Source organism: Rhagoletis zephyria, unplaced genomic scaffold, assembly GCF_001687245.7.
Source record: "Rhagoletis zephyria isolate East Lansing unplaced genomic scaffold, Rhagoletis_zephyria_1.1 Rzeph_scaffold_00412, whole genome shotgun sequence".
NCBI classification, from domain to species: Eukaryota; Metazoa; Arthropoda; class Insecta; order Diptera; family Tephritidae; genus Rhagoletis; species Rhagoletis zephyria.
In genome coordinates this window covers 220,797-241,059 of record NW_016157496.1, presented here as the reverse complement: position 1 = coordinate 241,059, position 20,263 = coordinate 220,797, and the positions used below count along the sequence as shown (strand labels likewise).

The window sequence follows — 20,263 nt, the reverse complement described above, 5'->3', positions numbered from 1 at the left end:
AAACTACAATCAACTACAAACGATTCTGGACCAGAATTCATTAAAATTTAGGCGGTAGCTGTAAAAAGCTTCATATGAATTTTTAAAATAACGCATTACGCACTTATTTTTCAACTAAAAAAAAAATAATTTAAAACTACAATCAACTACAAACGATTCTGGGCCAGAATTCATTAAAATTTAGGCGGTAGCTGCAAAAAGCTTCATATGAATTACAAAAAAAAACGTGCTACGCACTTATTTTTCAGCTAAAAAAAAAAAATTTAAAACTACATTCAACTACAAACGATTCTTGACCTGAATTCATTAAAATTGAAACTGTAGTTGTAAAAAGCTTCATATGAATTTTTTAAAAAACGCATTACGCACTTAATTCTCAACTAAAAAAAAAATTTAAAACTACATTCAACTACAAACGATTCTTGACCTGAATTCATTAAAATTGAAACTGTAGTTGTAAAAAGCTTCATATGAATTTTTTAAAAAACGCATTACGCACTTAATTCTCAACTAAAAAAAAATTTAAAACGACAATTAACTACAAACGATTCTGGACCAGAATTCATTAAAATTTAGGCGGTAGCTGTAAAAAGCTTCATATGAATTTTTAAAAAAACGCATTACGCACTTATTTTTCAACTAAAAAAAAAAATGTTAAACTACAATCAACTACAAACGATTCTGGACCTGAATTCATTCAAATTGCAGCTGTAGCTGTAAAAAGCTTCCTTTGAATTTTTTAAAAAACGCATTACGCTCTTAATTCTCAACTAAAAAAAAAATTTATAACGACAATCAACTACAAACGATTCTGGACCAGAATTCATTAAAATTTAGGCGGTAGCTACAAAAAGCTTCATATGAATTTTTTAAAAAACGCATTCCGCACTTATTTTTCAACTAAAAAAAAAATTTTTTAAACTACAATCAACTACAAACTATTCTGGTCCTGAATTCGTTAAAATTGAAGCTGTAACTGTAAAAAGCTTCATATGAATAAAAAAAAAACGCATTACGCACTTATTTTTCAACTACAAACAAAAAGAAACTTACTACAATCCTCCAGAGAGTTAAATCTATCATATTCTAGGTATTTTATCAAAATACATTAAGGTCGGGTGCCAACTTCACGGAGCTTAAACCATTTTCAGTGTACACTCGAAAACTCACAGTTACAGAATCCAGCCCCTGGTTGACGATTGGTAATGCAGAGGAAGAGAATTTGCCTTTCTTCAATTCGCCGTTGATTACAGGGAAAGTAGATTGGCGTGGGACTAGTGATGATCACCGAAGTTTAGTGAAATCGCTAGTTCTGAACCAGCTACGTTCAGTACAGGGGTTATTCTCACACACATTCAAATGTACATATACAGATCTATATAGTATGTATGGATGTACATTCATTCATATGTAGTATGTGTTCGTTCCCATACCTAATGGATTATGAAATGGAACGGATATGACACAGGGTTGAATTCCACTTGCTGTACTGCGTGGGCAATCTCGTTTTACTATCGGGTGTTTCTTTAGTTTCCATCATTCCATGCACATGTTTCTTTGACGATTTGTTTGTGGTGGTAGCTGGTGGTTTTTGTGAGCGCTGGTGTAAGCGTTGGAGGTAGTGGTGAGTTTGTTGGAAATTTTACTTTCGAAGCATTGTATTGAGTTCGATGAATTGAAATTTTAAAGAGCGGTTTTGTAGCAATGCGGCCGCGGTTTAGTGCAGTTGTGTTTTCGGTGTTGCGGTAAATTAAATATTGGCGGCGTTGTGGTCGTTGTTTAGCTTTTCGAAAATATTAACTAGAACGCAAATAAAGAAAGCGATTTTATTAAACAAGTATGCAATTTGAAAGTTATAATTTGCTTATATTTGAAATTGTGTCATGTATTTGTGTTGAAATATGCAGTGGAAGTGGCGTACATCAAAAGATCAATTTGATCAGCGTTGCCGTTTTGTAATTTTCTAGCGGAGTGAAATGAGCCAAAAAGTGGAGTGTTTTGGATTTTCCGTAGTGTCAAAGTAATAACGTTGGCCAAAGTATGAAGAACTCATTTGTGTTATAAAGATACACGATAGTGTAGAAAACTTGTTAATCCAACATAAAAACCACCAACAATATTGTTGCAGAATGTCAAAATTAAAAACGTAACTTTTCGAGCAAACTGTGATTTCATAAAATTCATTTATAATATATGTATAAATTAGACTGAGCAAAAAAACATATTTTTTCTAAGGAATAGTCAACTTTTAAAGCGCAATTTTAATTTTTTTTCCTGTATAAAGATTTTTTCGTAAAATCTCCAAAAAAGTTAACGTAGTATTATCTGCGATGCCGATTTTTGTTTGTCAAACTTGTGGCTATAAATATTACTAATGATAAAATATTGCAAAAAAAATTCTAAGAAATAATCAGATTTTTTCGTAATATCTCAAAATGTAAGGGTCGGCTCGAAAAATGGTCTTGCCCAACGTATTCAGCGATCTTGAAAACATAATGTAAGACATTAGAAATTTCAATTTCGTGAGGAATTTCGTGTGCGCACGGATTTAAGGAAGAGTAATTTTAAGCACTTGAGGCGGAGGCACAAAACGTCTACGCGGGACCTCTAAATGTTAATATTTTTGGACCAAATTTTCAAGGGATAGTTTTTTAAGCCATAATGGAAGCTAAAACGTCAAGAGCGTCAAAAAAGAAGCACTTTCATTTTATTCTGGTCAGTCTAATACCTATATCAACGTCGGGAAAAGGCGGCTCTTTGAGCCAAATGCGGCGCTTTTCTTAGCAAAGTGCCACTCTTTTTACTTTCTCTTTGCTTAGAACATTTTGGCTCTTTTTACTTTTTAGAATACATATTTCTTTCGTGGACATTCTTTTCCATTGTGTGGTTTTTCATTTTATTATTTTTATAAACACATATGCAAATTGAGATCGGAACATTTGCAAAACTTGAATTTGTCTCTACAAGGAGAGAATAAAAATGTTTTTTATTTGTCGCAAATTACTTTAAGTTTTGAAGCTAAACTACGCCTGTTTATACATGATCTCAAAAAAAATAATAGTTATTTCATCATTTTCCATGGCTAGAAAAAAATATTGCACATGTCAAACAGGATAAATTGGACCCCTATGTCGCAAAACTACATGATTTAAAAGCAGATTTTGAAAAAAGATTTTCCGATTTGAAATTATATAAATATGCGTTTGCATACTTCATAAACCCTTTTTTATGTGACATAATTGCGGATGACATTACAATATCCGAAAAACTCCTTTTTAAGAAAAGCGAAGAAGAGTTGGAGTTTTTGGAATTAAAAAAAGATAAGGCACTGGAGATGCAACATAAAGCTTTGCCATTGCTTGAATTCCGGCAACAAGTACCAGATTTAAAATATAACTGTGAGTCTTTGTACTCTACAATGAAATTCGTAAAGTCAAAATACCGTTCACAATTGACTAACCAACATTTAACAGATCTGTTATGAATGGATTTAACTGACGTAAAACCAGATTTTGAAAATCTTATGTACATTATAATAATAATAAAATTAATGTTTTTCGTTTCTAGTAATCATATTATTTAAAAATAAAATGTTTTATTTTTTTTGTTTTATTGTGGATCTGGTGTGCAGTTGCATAGCCGATTCAATTTCGGTATAATAATCAGTGTTGCCGTTTTACACCTTTGGTGGCTAGATTTGGCTACCACATACTTTTTTGGCCACACAAATTTAAAATTGCCCCTAGCCCTTTTTTTAGCCCTTTGGAGAATTTATTCTTCCTTGGCATGAAAAAGTTGTACATACATACATATATGCTTAATTTGATCTCACTTTTTTTCATTTATGTAAGAGATGATTTTTAAACCAAGAAACACTGATATATATAGTTACATATATGTATTGTATGTTCCTTACGTTTTTATACATATATACTGTAAAAGTGTTAGGGCGGTTAACTTATATATTAACGATTTAACTATAGTTTAAAATATATAAGTCTACGGCCTTTAATATGCTTAATTTGTTAAATGGCCCATGAAGTCGATTCAACGTGTATGTTCTTGCGGTGTGATTGTACCAGCTGCTAGTGTGACTTCAAAAATTTCATATTCGAAAATTTTATGATTGTACAAGCATGCTGGTGTCGTGAATAGTGAAATTAGCAAATTTTTCTAAGTAAAAAGTATTGTGACGGAGATTTCTTGCACTACATGAGGCAAAGCCGTATTTGTGGAAGATTAAAGTTCACGATATTGCAGTTGTGAATAAAAAAAAACAATGTTTAACAAAATGGTAGAAAAATTATGAAATTTCGGCTCTAATCATTTCGATCTTTTCTGGACCTTATTTGTAAAGAAATGGATATTGTACCAGCATGCTGGTAAGTTATAAGCTTCGAGCCTGATGGTACAATCATTTGATGGAGCCAGCAAGCTGATGTCCTCCGCATATTTCCCCTTTCACACAAAAAGGTTTTTGGTTGGATAAAATATTAGCTTTCTTCCAGAGTACATTCCCAGCCAGCAAAATCATTGTAAACGAGCTCGTAACTGGATATTTTCTCGAACAAAAACCGGCTAAAAAGTCATTTATGATAGCCGTCTACGATTCGTTTTCGAGTACTTTTTCGCTTGAAATTGTCGATCGCCTACGAACAGTTGTAAATGGATCGAAAAAGCATTCGTATGCGAATATTATATATTATAAAATATTGTGGTTCAAGAAAAATTTCCAACAGAATTAAAATTTTTTCTTGTGCTACCAAATTACTACAAGCCTCGTTCTTTTATTTTTTTTTTATCGTTACGAGCCTTTTTCTAACTTTTCGCCGATCGAGATCCATCGTAAAACATAATATTCGTAAAATGTACGTTTTCTTGCTGGCTAGGTTGTTTTTCTATACGATTACTTACTGAAAATGTTTGCGTGTATACTTATATATATAGTAAATGTAATTCAAAAATTTTAGCTACCATTTTTAGCCACAACGACTTTTTTTAGCTCTTTTTTAGCCCTTTTTTAAAAGGAATTTGGCTACCACTAAAATTGATTCGCGGCAACACTGATAATAATGTGCATATTTGAAGTGGATAAGGATTCGCGTCGATTTTTAATACTTCTTTCATTGTGCGCATTTTTCTGAATACAAAGTATGAGCGAAATTTGTTCATATAGAATAAAGTTTATTTTCTATTTCGATGATCCTTTATAATCAGGTAACATTGAATACGAATTTTTAACCGTTTTATAAACGATGAGTTATGTATTTGCAAATTAGTATTATTTTTTGCAAATAGCTTACGTATAAACATAGTAGGTATATGGCCATTCATTTTCATTTCATAGTAAATATGTATTTAATTCTAATACACCCGTATGCTGTAATCCGAAAGTTCGTAGTTACGAATTCGTAGCTCCGTTCCGAAAATTCGAAAATTGGTATGCTATAACGCTATACTTAATACACCATTAGCATTGTTTCTGAGGATTTCTCTTTATTTTATCTTAAGACTCGATTTTTAGGACATTGGATGCTGTACCCGAGTGGCCAGATTGGAAAACGAAAAGCTCTCTTTAAACTCTTATAACTCGTAAACTCAGCTTTCACAAAAAAATGTATATAACAAAAATGGTTATACTGGTCGATTCCTTTCGAAAGTGCAGCATTTAACCCTTTAATGCAGAGTCTGTCATATGTGAAACGCTTTTTAACCCTTTCAAGGCAAAGGAAAAAGGTTCTCAATATGCTTTTGAACGTGCTTTTTCTCATGTTGACGTAGATATTAATCGTAGAAAATTTTTCCATAACAATAAAAAAGACAAATAAAAAAAAATAAAAAAATAAAAAATGAAAAAATAAATAAAAATTAAAATAAATAAAAAGTACGTTGAAAACATATTGAGAACCGTTTTACCTCTGCCTTGAAAGGGTTAAAAAGCGTCTCATATATGACAGACTCTGCATTAAAGGGTTAAATGCTGCACTTTCGTAAAGATATCGACCAGTATAACCACTTTTGTTATATTCAATTTTTTGTGAAAGCTGATAGTTTACGAGTTATTAGAGTTTAAAGGAGCTTTTCTTTTTCCAATCTGTACACTCGGGTACAGCTTTCAATGTCCCAAAAATCGAGTCTTAAGATAAAATAAAGAGAAATCTTTCAGAAACAGTGCTAATGGTGTATTAAATATAGTGTTTTTAAATAGAATGGGAGCCAAAGTCCAAAATTTCAAAAACAGTGACATTTTGAACTGTATTTTGAGGGTTAAGTTATTGTTGTTGTAACTTCTCTATAGTTTTCCTTATATGATCATTTATCTTCACGATAAAAAAATTTTCATTCCATTATCTCTTTTCTAACCGAAGATCTACGATTTTGAAAAAAAAACTCGTGTTTTGCCTATAGAGCGGCGTTGCCAACTAACATAGGGAAATTCGAAGTTCTTAATCAACTGCTTTGACAGAAACAAATCAAAATAAATATAATCGCAAGTAAATAGTGATATTACAAAAAAATTAGTTTAATCATTATTTGAAAAGACTTTCCTTAATTAAGTAGAATACAAAGGATTCAGTGGCCGGCGCACTTTTGTCCCAGGAGGATGAACAGCTAACAATTGCATAACATTTAGCTTAAATGATAAAATGTAAGCTCCCTCCTTTTAGGGGCCTCCATTTCATTATACATTGTGCCGCTTTAATTCGTGGAACACTTTCCCAAAATTCCACCACATCCTCTTTAGCTCCTTTTACAAAGCCTCGACCAATGTCCGGCCTTTCGCTCATGCATTCCACCAGTTTTTCGTATTGCGAGCGATTTGTTGTGATCTTCGTTTCTGTTAATTTTGTAAACACTTAATAATATTTTTTTTTCTATTCACACTTCAACTTACATAAATATTTTTGCGTTTACACACTTTATTTTATTGATATTTTAAAACAATTTGTTTCGTTCCGAAACAAGTTGCTATTCGTACAAAATTTCCGACAAATACATAAAAATGACAGCTACGTCGGATTCAGGCATAGCAACATTACGAATTTTGAAGATGGCCTACGAATTTCGAAATTACGATACGACAACGCGGATTTCAGCATACCAATTTTACGCTTCGTAGCAAAATCGAATATACGACGGATTACAGCATAGGGGTAATAATCTTAAAATCGGAGTGTTTTTGCAAGAGAGGGCGTGACATAGTGCTCGGCCTAAAAAAGGGGTGAAACACTCCCATCGGAGTGAAAACGGCAACGCTGAATTTGATTCAATTTACGACCGGCGCGCTCATAAGGCCGCGAACAGATCTTAGTGCGCACAGGCTTTTATACCCATACTGATTAATTGATGTGTATGTATGTAAATTTGTATGTACGCGAATGCCGAATTAAATAAAACCTAACAAAAGATTAGCAAACCCGTAAATTGTGTTTGCATAGAAGTAAAGGCTCAATTAGAGAAACTATCAAAATAAATATCTACATATGTAGATTTAATTCAACGGTTAGATCAAATAAGAAAATTTTTATAAGTAAAGCCTACGCAATGACTGATGAAAATTTACACACAATATCGTCGGAGCATAACATCGACTATCACATTATGTCACTTTTCAAGCGCATGGAAGCGATGCGCAAGGATTCACAGGGCAATGCCATCAACAACCGGCTCTCGAGTACGCTACAACAAAAACGCAGTATGCAAGGAGAGATACGAACTTTGGAATTTTGGAGGTGCATCTTTTATATATGTAACTTTAATATAAACATAAGTCCATATGGTATTATGCGCATATGTAAACATTATGGATGTTAATTTTTCAGCTTTGTCCGATCCCGGGATTTTCGGGAAGTCGTTATCACAATCTCGGGATCCCGGGATTAGTCCCGGGATTTAGATATTCATTACTTTTCAACAACTTAAATCGAAAAAATTGCTTCTATATTGTTTGAGAAGCTCCCCTACCATAAAATAAATAATTAATAAAGGGGTTTGAAACCTACTTTTTACTTAAGGTGGCGTTTTTATTTTTTCTCTCTGACGTCAGGCTTTACTTTAAAGGACTTTGTAATTTCAAAGATGTGATTAGTTCACAAAATTATTTAAAAAATTCAATGGAATCTAGAATAAAAATATGGATACCAAATGCAAGAGCAAATTTCTTTAGAATTAAAAAAAAATTAAAATTTTTTGGATTCTCAAGGATGAATAGGTAATTCTTTAAGCTGATAAAGTAAGAAGGACCAAATTCGAGGATGTTATCGAGTTTATATAAGTCCTTAACATATAATTTTTTTCAAAAACATATATTGCGAAATTTCAAGGATAAAATTTTAAAAGGACAATTTAATTACTTACCAGTCCTTCTGCACCAAAAATTGAATCTGTTTAAAGTATTCATGATTTCCTCTTTAATTTGATACCCATACGTCTTCTTTGAGCACATTTCTCTAAATTTTTTAAATCATTTTTGAATTACTGACGTCAGAGTGAAAAACTTAAAACGCAATTTTACTATACATATTTGGCCCATGGTTTCGAGAATAGATTGATATATGTGTTTAAAATTTACTCTTTTGCCAAGAATCACGGGATTATTGGACCTTAAAAAGGCCAGGATCCCGGGATTAACATTTCTAGTACATATGCATACGTGCAGTAGGACCCCAACTAATTTTTAGCAAGTACTATGTAATCTTGCCAAATTAAATGAAATATTTTTTTACGTACTACACATATTGTCCGAAATGCACCCAGCTACACCCCTAGACAATTTCAAAGCCATTTCTTAAAAAATACAAAATCAATTGGCGTCCTTAGAGCGGTTTTGGAAGCATTTCGTACGTAAATTTAAAAAGTAGTTCGCTTGTAAACACGAATCTAAAATTTAAAATTTGTCAAATAAGGCCTTTTGCCTCGATGATAACGGTATGTAAATACGTACCCTGTCAAAAATCAACTATTTTAAGAACAATTTAATAAGTACGTTTTTATCAACTAAGCTCCAGTATGTAATTGGAATTCTTCCTTTTTTCTTTTCCAAGTAGCAAGTCAATTGTCCGACTTTCCATATGAAGTTAACCTCTTTTCAAATGCATTTGGCTTAAAAAAAATTCAAAGGCAGTGTCCGAAAGGCTGCATTTATTTATTTCAAAGTAATTTATTTCTAACTGCTTTTTCAACTGCTTAATATTGTAGTAATTTATCTTACTTGGAAATAAGTTCTACATTTTTTTATTGCTATCGATAGCAAGTGTTAACAAAACCCACACATACAAGGGTGCGATAAAAGACCGCAATTTTTTGAATATTAAATAATTCAATTTAGAGTTTTTAATATATGTATAACTATACGCACATGGGTGAACCAAAATAACCCGAATGTACATATGCAAATTCTAATCTAAGCGGACCAGAATGAAAAGCGCAATTTCTTAGTTTAGTACCTTATTCAAACAACAGAGAGAAAAAGCGGTCTAAAAACTATGTACGTAGAACAAAATAAGTACGATACTATACAAAATAAGTACGATACGATATTTCAAATCATGCAGACAGCCGATGGTATATCGAACATTGACTTCAGATTAAAATATGTTTTACTGCTTTTAAAATAAACGAACACGTATTTTTTTAAATTTCCATAGCATTACTTTTGCATTTTTTACAAAAAATAATAGATTTTGTCAAAAAATAATAGTTTTTGGGAAATTTTGTTTTTAAACCTTGTAGTTTCCGTAATTTTTGAGCTAATTAGATGCTCCTAGGGTTATTTGTCCCCATTTTTTGTATGTTTTATGTTTTGATCAATAAAATTATGCTGTGGTGTAGTGGTAAGCAGTGCGAGCTTCCACTCCGCAGGGCCCTGGTTCAAGCCCTGGTCAAAGCAACATCGCAAAAAAATGGCGACAAAAAGTTTTTTAACCGACTTCTAAAAAAGGAGGACATTATCAGTTTGTCGGAATATTTTTTTTTTTAATTTTTTATGTATTTGTTTTTGTTATTTTTATGGCCTTATAACAATTATATTCAACAATTTTTATGAGCTCGAGGCCGTATTAAGTGCAAATTTATTGTGGAAAAGCAACAATAATTTGAAAAAATGGTAGAAGTGATAGCTATTTCGGAAGTCACCACATTTTCTCATCAGACTTCTTTCAGACTGATGAGGAAATGTGGTGATTTCCGAAATAGCTATCACTTCTACAATATTTTCAAATTATTGTTGCTTTTCCACAATAAATTTGCATTTAATACGGCCTCGAGCTCATAAAAATTGTTGAATTTTTTATGTATGTTACAGCATAACTTTGGACCACGTTAACCGATTTCGATAATTCTTTTTGCATCGGAAAGGTTAGTGTCTCAGAGGTGGTTCCATACAAATCTGGTTTAAATCCGATCATTGTATATATATATATATTTTTGTATGAGAATTGAAATCGGTTTTGTTTTTTGCTTAAAAATTACTTGTTCTTAACAGCGGTCGCCCCTTGGCAGGCAATGGCAAACCTACAAGTATATTTCTGCCTTGAAAAACAGCTTCTCATAAAAATACAATCGCCGTTCGGAGTCGGCGTAAAACTGTAGGTCCCTCCCCCGTTTGTGACAACATCAAGGCGCACGCCACAAATCGGAGGAAAAGCTCGGCCAAACACTAACATATGTGTAAGCGCCAATCTATTATTATTATTATTATTATTATTATTTTTATTACTATTATTATTATTAATAAAAACAAAGAAAAAATTCCCAAAAAGGCCACCTTTTATTGTCCTCAAATTTACTGAGATTATAGGTGTCCATAGGGACCAAATTTTGTTTGTTTTTTCGACAAATTATTTAAATTTTTTCTTTAGAACCTTTTAAGTGCCAAAATTTTTAAAATTTCTTGTTGTTCCTTGAATGAGTTTTTTTAAATTTTTGAAATTTTTTTAAATATACCTTTAAAATTAAATAATTTTGATAAATGACAATAATACTTAACTTTTTCGAAGAAACGAACAAAAATTTATTCTCAAAAGAAGACACGTTTTATCTCCAAATTTTTAGGTTTTGTACTTATTTCTACAATATTCTATAAAATTTTCGGTTGGTGTTTTGATAAAAAGCAAACAAACATTTCCTCAAAAATTGCAGCTTTTTTGCGAATTTTTTGGTTTAAGTGTGTAATTTGTACATACAGGAAGTCATATGATTGAAACTTCAGTGCTAGAACTTTTTTCAACTCCTACAAAGTTCCAATGGCTAACCGCAAAATGGGCCATTAGTGAGTCAACACCTTCTTCAACCAGAGGCTTCAATTTTCAATTGGAATCTTTTCGTTTCGTATAAAAAAAAAAATTTTTCAATTTTATTTTTAAACGTTGCTATACTGGAAGCTTAAAATTAAATTCGAACTCAAATTATTTTGAAATTTATGAAAAATTAATGAATCGCTTGACTATTTATTTGATACAGAATCTTTTGATCAATTAGGTCAAGGCGTACATTCAACTTCATAAACCGCGAAAATTATACGAAAAAATAAGTAACCATGGAGAAAAACGTCTCTTATTTTGAGTATACATTTTTGTTTGTTTCTTCAAACAAGTTAAGTATTATTGCCATTTATCAAAATTATTTAATTTTAAAGGTATATTTAAAGAAATGTCAAAAATTTGAAAAACTCATTGAAGGAACAACCAGACATCTTAAAAATTTTAGCATTTTAGAGGTTCTAAAGAAAAAATTAAAATAATTTGTTTTCTCCTAAGAAAATCCTGTACATTTGAAGAAAATAAAAGGTGGCCTTTTTTAGATTTTTTTTTGTTTATTTTTCATAACATCTTTTTATTATTATCGTTTATCAAAATTTTTTTGATGGTTTAGTCAGATCATCATGATTTGTTTCTTTCTAAAAATTAAGTAAAAGACGTTATTTCATAAAATATATGAATCGATCTTGGGAGATCGATTTATTTTTTGCCGATTTCTTCCAGCATCGATTATTTTTATTTCGATTGGAATCGATTCAAAAATCGATCTTTTGTTTCGATCCGTCATCTCTATTATTGAACTTTGCGCGTGTTTTCATAAATTTATTATTATTAGCACACTCAGTGTTGTTGTTTTTATTATCATTTTCGGGCGCCAATTTGATATGCATACGAGAACAGTCACCACTTTTTGAAAATGTTGCCTTTCCAATGAAACAGAGGAGGCGAGTATTGGTAGAAATTTAAGTGCCTCTTTATAAACATAGGGATATTCCCCCTTTAAGGGCCGGTTGTTCAATGTCTGATTAACACAAATCGGAGGTAGAAGGTCCGAATACAAAACCTGATCATATGTTGTATACATGACGTCGAAATCGTCGATAATGATGTTCTGTGATAAACAGACATTGAACAACCGGCCCTAAAGCAAGCAAGTGCAAAATTTTTGCACATGTTTATGGAGTTCTACCAGCGCTGCCCATCACTGCTTTAAAGTAGTAGTCGAACTTATTCCCCCGGGATGAAATCCCGCGGACAAAATCTCCTGCAATATTTCTGCCTCTCTTTTCTGGCAACAAAGAAAGGAGAATTCTACTTAGTGAGGGTTATAACCCTAAGCGCGGCCGAGACCGCTTTCGCAGAAAGAAATTCTACGCAAAATTACTTTCGCCGCTATTATCCGGCAACACAAAAAGGAGAATTCGACTTCGTTAGGGTTGTAATACGAAGGCGCGGCCGAAGGCCACTTATGCAGATATACATAAGTTCTGCACAAAAATACTATTCTTTTCCGGCAACAAAGAAAATAGAAATCTACTTAGTAAGGGTTATAATCCTTACAAATACTTCCGTCCCTCTTTTCCAGCAACAAAGAAAGGAGAATTTTACTTAGTAAGGGTTATAATACCTAAGCGTGGCCGAAGGCCGCCTACGCAGAAAAAAGGCCTGCGCAAATATACCTCTGCCCTCTTTTCCGGCAACTGCTTATTAGGGTTATAATACTTTAGCACGGCCGAACGCCGCTTTCGCAGATACAAGATTTGCGGAAAGATCCTACCGCCCCTCTTTTCCGGCAACAAAGAAAGGAGAATTCTACTTAGCTAGGGTTATAATACTTAAGCGCGGCCGAAGGCGGCTCACAATGATAAAAGTTCTGCGCAAAAATACTACTCTTTTCCGGCAACAAAGAAAGGATAATTCTACTAAGGGTAATAATCCCTAAAAATACTTCGGCCTCTCTTTTCCGGCAACACGGAAAGGAAAATTCTACTAGTAAGGGTTATAATCCCTAAGCGCGGCCGAAGTCCGCCTACGCAGAAAGAAGTTCAGCGCAAAAATACTTCCGCCCCTCTTTTCCGGCAACTAAGAAAGGAGAATTTTAATTAGCACGGGTTATAATTCCCAAGCGCGGCCGAACGCCGAAAACGCAGAAAGAAGTTCTGCGCAGAAATACCTCTGCCCCTCTTTTCCGGCAACACGGAAAGGAGAATTCTACTTAGTTAGGGTTATAATACTTACGCGCCGACGAAGGCCGCTTACGCAGATATAAATAAAATATTTCCGCCCCTCTTTTTCGAAGAAAGGAGGATTATACTTAGTAAGGGTTATAATCCCTAAGCGAAGCCGAAGGCCCCTCACACCGAAAGAAGTTCTGCGCAAAAATACTTCCGCCGCTCTTTTCCGGCAACAAAGAGGGGAAAATTTTACTTAGTATGGGTTATAATCCCAAAGCGCGGCCAAAGGCCGCCTACGGTACAAAGAAAGGAGAATTCTACTTTGTTATGGTTATAATACCAAAGCGCGGCCGAAGACTGCTTATGCAGATGTAAGTTCTGCGCAAAAATACTTCCGCCCAGTATTGCCGTTTTGGTACATATGTATCCAATTGAATACGTTTTCGCCTTAAATTTTAAGGGATACTTCGTTTTTTCCTCAGTGTAAATTTGGATACCTTTTGTATTTGTAAGGTGAAGGATTTTGTTTTTTATTTATGTACGAGCTATTATAACTTTTACATCCCGAGCAATCCTTCCCTTAGCAGTCAAAGGAAATTGACAACCATGCCGATGACTAATTTTCAACTATAACTTGACTGCACTAAAAACAACTTATAACCTCTAAATTTTCAGTTATATGTCGTTAAGCGAGAATTCAAAGAAGCTGGAAATAGTCATCTTTCTTTAAGGCGGTATTTACAGACAAAAACAAGTTTTAGAGATTTTTTTTAATTTCATAGAAGCTCCCAATCCAACAGTTTGATTGAAAACTATTGTAACCATAATAGCAATAAATAACAATTTACTGAAATTAATGTAACATGTCAAAATTTGTTTATTTTGATAGACTAGGAAACATTTTTTGCATATATTATTTGTGGGAATCTAATCGTTTATTACACATCGAACTTGTGGAAACTTTGGCCCGTAGTTGTAGTCAGTATTTTCCCATTCCTAGAAACAGATCTGGGAAACAAAGGCCTGTANTTTGTGTTATTCGACCACATGGAAGATTTTACGCAAAGATCTTGGTGTAAAACCGTATAAAATACAGCTCGTGCAAGAACTGAAGCCGAACGATCTGCCACAACGTCGAATTTTCAGTGAATGGGCCCTAGAAAAGTTGGCAGAAAATCCGCTTTTTTATCGACAAATTTTGTTCAGCGATGAGGCTCATTTCTGGTTGAATGGCTTCGTAAATAAGCAAAATTGCCGCATTTGGAGTGAAGAGCAACCAGAAGCCGTTCAAGAACTGCCCATGCATCCCGAAAAATGCACTGTTTGGTGTGGTTTGTACGCTGGTGGAATCATTGGACCGTATTTTTTCAAAGATGCTGTTGGACGCAACGTTACGGTGAATGGCGATCGCTATCGTTCGATGCTAACAAACTTTTTGTTGCCAAAAATGGAAGAACTGAACTTGGTTGACATGTGGTTTCAACAAGATGGCGCTACATGCCACACAGCTCGCGATTCTATGGCCATTTTGAGGGAAAACTTCGGAGAACAATTCATCTCAAGAAATGGACCGGTAAGTTGGCCACCAAGATCATGCGATTTGACGCCTTTAGACTATTTTTTGTGGGGCTACGTCAAGTCTAAAGTCTACAGAAATAAGCCAGCAACTATTCCAGCTTTGGAAGACAACATTTCCGAAGAAATTCGGGCTATTCCGGCCGAAATGCTCGAAAAAGTTGCCCAAAATTGGACTTTCCGAATGGACCACCTAAGACGCAGCCGCGGTCAACATTTAAATGAAATTATCTTCAAAAAGTAAATGTCATGGACCAATCTAACGTTTCAAATAAAGAACCGATGAGATTTTGCAAATTTTATGCGTTTTTTTAAAAAAAAAAGTTATCAAGCTCTTAAAAAATCACCGTTTACATAAAATGATGGCCGTTTTCGTTGTTCTGCGAGATGAGCAAAATGAATAAAACCTTGTATCATTAGGGTACGTGTATAGCCAGTGCAGTTAAACGTAATAATTTCTTTGATAATTAATAATAGTTGCACAATTTTTAGGGCAGGTATCGCTAATATGCAGGTATGTTGAATGCATCTATGGGAACAGTTTCCTTATAAGTGGTGAAAATAATGCCGCTGATGCGCATTTTGGGGTAGGTATCTTAAATGTGCACTTAAGCGTAAAGGCAGCAAAGCAAAATATACTGTAGTCAAAATTAAGTCGGCACTAAAGTTAGTTGCAGCTTTTTTGACAGATATCCCTTTGAAAATTATGTCAAAAAGCTGCAACTAACTTTAGAGTCGACTTAATTTTGATTATAACTACCTGCCTTTGTTTCCCAACTCCGTGCAAATGTATTTCTTAAATTGAGGTTTTAATTTTTTTTTTTTATTTTTAAACAGTGGAATGTTCGTCGTCTCGAAATCTATTAGTGTAATAAAACATGCAAACAAATTTTTTTTGGAACAAATCCGGTGGATTTTGCATGTTTTTTTCCGAAGGACACTGTTTTTGAACAATTTTTTTAAAGTCAAGGAGTAATTGTCGGTCAATGGCAGTCTTTTTCCTTGAAAGGGAATAAAATTACGTTCAAAACCATTTTGTTTTATATCAAATATTGGAAGGTTTCTTTTGGGTGATTTTGACCATGAGATGTATTACTGTTGATAATGGCGATATATGTAAAATATTATTTGTTTTCTTCTTAACATTGTTAATATCGGTTTTGGGACGAGCGGATTGCAAGAGTCCCTATTGTGGGCTTTTTATCGGGTGATTTTGTCCTCGGAATATTGTTGCGGGGGATTTTTTTCGGGGAGATTTCGGCCGGGGAATTTTGTCCGGGTGATTTAAGGCCGGTGGATTAAGTCCTAGAGTCCGGGATTTTCAGACTATTTCGGAAATTTTAGAGTATTTCGGGATTTTCGAGATTACTTTAAGATTTTCGGGACTAATTCGGGATTATCGAGACTTCTTCGGGATTATCGGAATCGTCGGGACTACTTCAGAATTTTGGGACTATTTCGGGATTTTCGAGATTACTTTGGGATTTTCGGGATCTTAGGGGCTAATTAGGGATTTTCGAGACTTTTTGGGATTTTTGAGACTTCTTCGAAAGAAGCCTCGGAAATCTCCGAATAAGTCCCGAAATATTCCCAAAAATCCCGATATAGCCCGAGAATCCCAAAGTAGTCCCGAAGATTCCGAAAATAGTCCCGAAAATCAATAAAAATATTGATAAAAAAAATAATATAATAAATCGATAAAAAAATAATAAATAAGGAAAATGAATTAGCGACAAGAGTTTACGGGGTGTACATAGCTCAGTGGTTAACACTTCTGACTTTGCACATCGATAACGCAGGTTCGATCCCTGCTGAAGTCTAGAAAAAAAGAAGTTTGGTGAGGAGATGTGGTGATCTCCGAAATCGTGGTACAAAGCTCAATAAAAATATTAAAAATAAAATGTTAATAAGCCACAATAACATTGACAAATACATAATTTAGGAAGAGCCTGCCTGAAACTATACAATAAAGCAAATAAGCAGATAGACGTATAGAATTGACAACAACAACCACGCTGTCAAGTTTAAATAGCGGCAAATCAGCTGCACTTGATAGTAGTTGGTTGAATAAGAAAAATTAATTAGCAACAAGAGTTTACGGGGTGTAGATAGCTCAGTGGTTAACGCTTCGGACTTTGCACATGGATTACGCAGGTTCGATCCCTGCTGAAGTACACAAAAAAAGAAGTCTGATGAGGAGATGTGGTGATCTCCGAAATAGCTGCTATAACCAGGGTTCGGAAATATTCATATATGAACGTTCGCGAACATACATTTATGATTTTATACGCGAAGGTGAACGTATCAAATATTCTGTATTGATTCTCCTCAGGGTGTCCAGACTGTTTAAAAAAATAGCGCAATTTCTGAAAAAAAAATCGCCAAGTTTATTTTTTTTAATAAAATTCATGAAATCGATTTAACAAATCTTTTATTTTAAAAATGAGATCTTGTTATAATATAGTTTTTAAACCCAAAAACGAATATTATACCTTCAGAGGGTAATAATAAATAACAAAAATCACGTATATAATTGTGATGTACAAACAATTTTCATTAAAAATACGCATACTTTTTAAAAATATTTGTTTCAACACATTATGCAGTAGGACTGCGCAATTATTAAATTTATTATAACTCGTATTAATCTCACAATCCGCTTTTAAGAGCTCGGCGCTAAAAATAAAGTAAAAACCTATAATAAGGCGAGATCAGCTATCAGTTTCTTCAAAATCACCTATAGTGTCTGAATCATTTACATTTCTGTTGTTGTCATATATTGAGCTATTCAACCTTGATAACATACTGTTTGATATTGGAAACGTTTTTCAGCGGAAACTATTAGCATTCATATAACACTTTATTCGAACTATTGAATTAAGGCTTTCCAACCTCATCCTATTTCGAATCTTAGCTTTTGTTGAATTCATTACTGAAAAAACGGCTCAACAAAAGCATATGAGTGCGGCAAAGATAATAATATGAAGGCTACTTTACTTATATTTCCAAACATTTTATTGCCTGTTGCGGGTTTCACTCCATAAGCAATTATCCAAATTTCTTCAGAGTCAGATGGAATGGTTCTGAAAAAAGTTATTGGCAGGTCCCTGAAACTCGCCCTCTTGTGATTCACACACTTTTCTGGTGACAAATTCAAAGCTTTTTAAAAGTATTTAATTGACTTGGTAATCGTTTCAAAATTTCTTCGATAAGGGTGATCAACAATTTTTGACAGTCTTTTAATATGCTTCTTAAGTCAAGTTTATCACGCAGTTCATTAGCCTCTTCTGTAAAGTTATAGTGGAAAACTAAGTTTTGTATATTTTTATAATTGGAAAAAATTTATTTGAAGGGAAAAAATCGCCAATGGCGATTTCGTAAAATTTTTACGCGCAAATATCCAAAACAAATCGCCAAATTGGCGCGAAATTGCCAAATCTGGACACTCTGATTCTCCTTCGCGAACGAGAAGCATAAAACCAGTCCAGATAGTACGCGTTCGCGAATGTAAGGTAGAAAAAATTGGTGTGGCTAGAGATACTATACTATTCTGTGCGAAGGTAATTTTGTTAATTACATAAGATTTGTTCCGTTCATTCGATTTTCAAAAATGAGGTGTCAAAGGATATAATTTTTTAATAGGGTTGCCACCTGCGTTTAAAAATATGATATTTACACCGCTCTCCCGATTTTCAAAAATGAGGTGTCAAATGAAAGGGCTTGGCCTCTGGACTGCAGTAAGGATAACATTTTTTAATAGGGTTGCCACCTGCGTTTAAAAACATGATATTTACACCGTTCTCCCGATTTTCAAAAATGAGGTGTCAAATGAAAGGGCGTGACCTCTAGATGTGCAGTAAGGATATATTTTTTTAATAGCGTTGCCACCTGCGTTTATAAATATGATATTTACACCGTTCTCCCGATTTTCAAAAATGAGGTGTCAAATGAAAGGGTTCAGCCTCAGGACGTGCAGTAAAGATATATTTTTTAATAGGGTTGTGACACGCATTTAAAATCATGATATTTACACCGTTCTCCCGATTTTCAAACATGAGGTGTCAAATGAAAGGGCTTGACCTCTGGATGTGCAGTAAGGATATATTTTATAATAGGGTTGCCACCTGTGTTTAAAATTATGATATTTCCACCGTTCTCCCGATTTTCAAAAATGAGGTGTCAAATGAAAGGGTTCAGCCTCAGGACGTGCAGTAAAGATATATTTTTTAATAGGGTTGTGACACGCATTTAAAATCATGATATTTACACCGTTCTCCCGATTTTCAAACATGAGGTGTCAAATGAAAGGGCTTGACCTCTGGATGTGCAGTAAGGATATATTTTATAATAGGGTTGCCACCTGTGTTTAAAATTATGATATTTCCACCGTTCTCCCGATTTTCAAAAATGAGGTGTCAAATGAAAAGGTTTGGCCTCTAGATGTGCAGAAAGTATAAAGCGTTTGATAGGGTTGCCACCTGCGTTTAAAAATCTTATGCAATTAACGAAATTGCCTTCGCACAGAATAGTATCTCTAGCAACACCAACTTTCCGCGAATATTTGGCGCAGCATTTACATTCACTTATGAAAGAGCACGACAGCAGTGAACCTTCGCGAAGGCATCGCTGCCACTTACCGCCCTATTCCCACACCACTGACAAAACTCAGCGGCTGACTATTGCCTTTACTACTGCGCCTAATACTATGCCGCAAATTTATTTTAAGCTGTCGTATGACAATTGTCAGTTTTATTGTTATGACCTACTGAGTAAGTGACAACGGCGAAACAATGTTTATACAGTAAAACCCGCTTAAGTACCTCACGAAGAATGTCAGCTTTTTGAGGTACTTAGGCGGGTTGGGTACTTAAAATAACCCGCTTAAGTACCTCCATGCGGGTACTTAAGCGAACATAATTATTGATGTAGTTATATATTTTTATTAACTTACATAAATATGTAAATCTTTGAATAAAACATAAACATTTAATGAAGTACGTATTTGTGTAAGATTTTTCAATTAAAATATGCTGCCACTGAGATTCGAAATATGTAAATATTTTAGGGAATTTTACAAGAGCACTTAAAAGGGGAAAATTATAGGTAAAATGGTAAATGGGGTACGAAAAATTGAGGTACTTAGGCGGGTTGGGTAAATAAGCGGGGAGGTACTTAAGAGAGGGATTTTCTTCAGACTACATTCAAAAATTCACATTGCCCAAAAATGTTGGTTACTTAAGCGGGTTAGGTACTTAA

At 33.9% G+C, this 20,263-nt stretch overlaps 1 protein-coding gene across 9 annotated transcripts in view; it reads left to right on the top strand.

Moving 5' to 3' along the window:
* Positions 1-1,687: 1,687 nt before the first annotated feature.
* The window catches only part of LOC108359572 (neurogenic protein big brain-like), a 95,145-nt gene continuing 76,569 nt past the window's right edge, over positions 1,688-20,263 (top strand). Inside the window, exons 1-2 of one of the 9 annotated variants that reach the window (XM_017611491.1) lie at positions 1,688-1,837; positions 7,409-7,733. In XM_017611491.1, the coding sequence (XP_017466980.1) occupies positions 7,546-7,733 (188 nt within the window). In that variant the 5' untranslated portion in view covers positions 1,688-1,837; positions 7,409-7,545. The other 8 variants (XM_017611493.1, XM_017611492.1, XM_017611498.1 and 5 more) reach the window with 8 other exon arrangements.